General features: G+C 33.1%; 1 protein-coding gene across 1 annotated transcript; it reads right to left on the minus strand.

Moving 5' to 3' along the window:
- Positions 1-540: 540 nt before the first annotated feature.
- Positions 541-1,104, minus strand: LOC117102771 (uncharacterized protein DDB_G0290685-like; the record flags this gene model as incomplete). The annotated part of the gene is made up of 1 exon (XM_033243179.1): positions 541-1,104. A coding segment is annotated over one exon (564 nt), but the record flags the coding sequence as incomplete, so codon positions are not given.
- Positions 1,105-1,197: the final 93 nt, after the last annotated feature.

A 1,197-nucleotide genomic window follows, 5' to 3' on the forward strand; every position in this document is an offset into this window, starting at 1 on the left:
ACTAACTTTTACATTTAATAATATCTATTTGAAGCTTCTCTTTTCTAAAACAGAGGCACACATTAGGAAATAACGTTGTGTCCAAACTTCACATACAGGCATACATTTCATAAAAAGTAAGGTAAATTTATATTATTATTAGATCGAAAATGTTGATAAAAGATTTAAATAATCAAGAATTTCAAGACTTCTTTCACAGATAAATAAAAAACCATGGGGTTAACTCAAACCGCAATTGCACTGATTTCAAAAATTTAAGATTTTACCGAGACCGCAGATAACATTCCAATGCTTAAATCTTACATCTGTTTGCAAATGCATCTTAGCCGAGCCATGAAAATCAACTATTGTGAGCGTCAATCTGTGAAATCATCCATGGAATAATGCTAGAATGATTTGGCATTGGCTCATTAAACTCGGTTACTTTTCCCGAAAAAAAGCCTAGTACAATTGCGGCTTGAAATTGTTAAATGTCATAAAAAAATATATTAATAACATTATTCCTAGTACTGGTGTCATTCTGATTATGCTATTACTTACCATCTGGAAGGGTAGATACACCGTCACTGTTTATTTGTATTTTTAGTAACTCATCGTCTTCCTTTTTCTCAGAACCCTGTTGTCCATTTTCTATTTCACAAACACTGTTGTTATTTTCATTTCCACTACACAATTTATTTTCTTTTTCACAACCATTATCAGCATCTTCTTTCATTACTTCTTTGTCTTCCTCAATTTTTTCATCATTCTCTTTATTTTCTTGGTCATTTGTGTTGCCTGCATCCTCCTCACCGTCTTGATTCCTTGTGTTTACATCAATGTCTTCACCTTCTTGGTCAACTGTGTCAAATAAATCGCTTTCATCAATGATTTTGTCTTCCTCCATCGCTTCATCTTTTACATCAATCGCTTTGTCCTCATGATCAATACTCTCATCAATGACTCGGTCTTCTTGCATCACTTCATCCTCAATTTCATTCGTACTTTCATCTATTGTTGATTCTTTGTGCTCTTTTTTTCCATCATTCTCTTTTCTTTCTTCCACCTGCAGTTTCTCTTCTACATCACCTTTTTCTTTCACATCTATCTTCTCTTGGTCGATCACTGAAAATTCATTTTTGAATTTATCTTCTTCATTAGTGTGTATTATGTGTCTGGTGACAGCTTGTTTCCTGAGAAATAAAAACACCATTTGAT

This window comes from Anneissia japonica, unplaced genomic scaffold (genome assembly GCF_011630105.1).
Source record: "Anneissia japonica isolate Jap-2015-1 unplaced genomic scaffold, ASM1163010v1 scaffold286927_len1197_cov257_single, whole genome shotgun sequence".
NCBI classification, from domain to species: Eukaryota; Metazoa; Echinodermata; class Crinoidea; order Comatulida; family Comatulidae; genus Anneissia; species Anneissia japonica.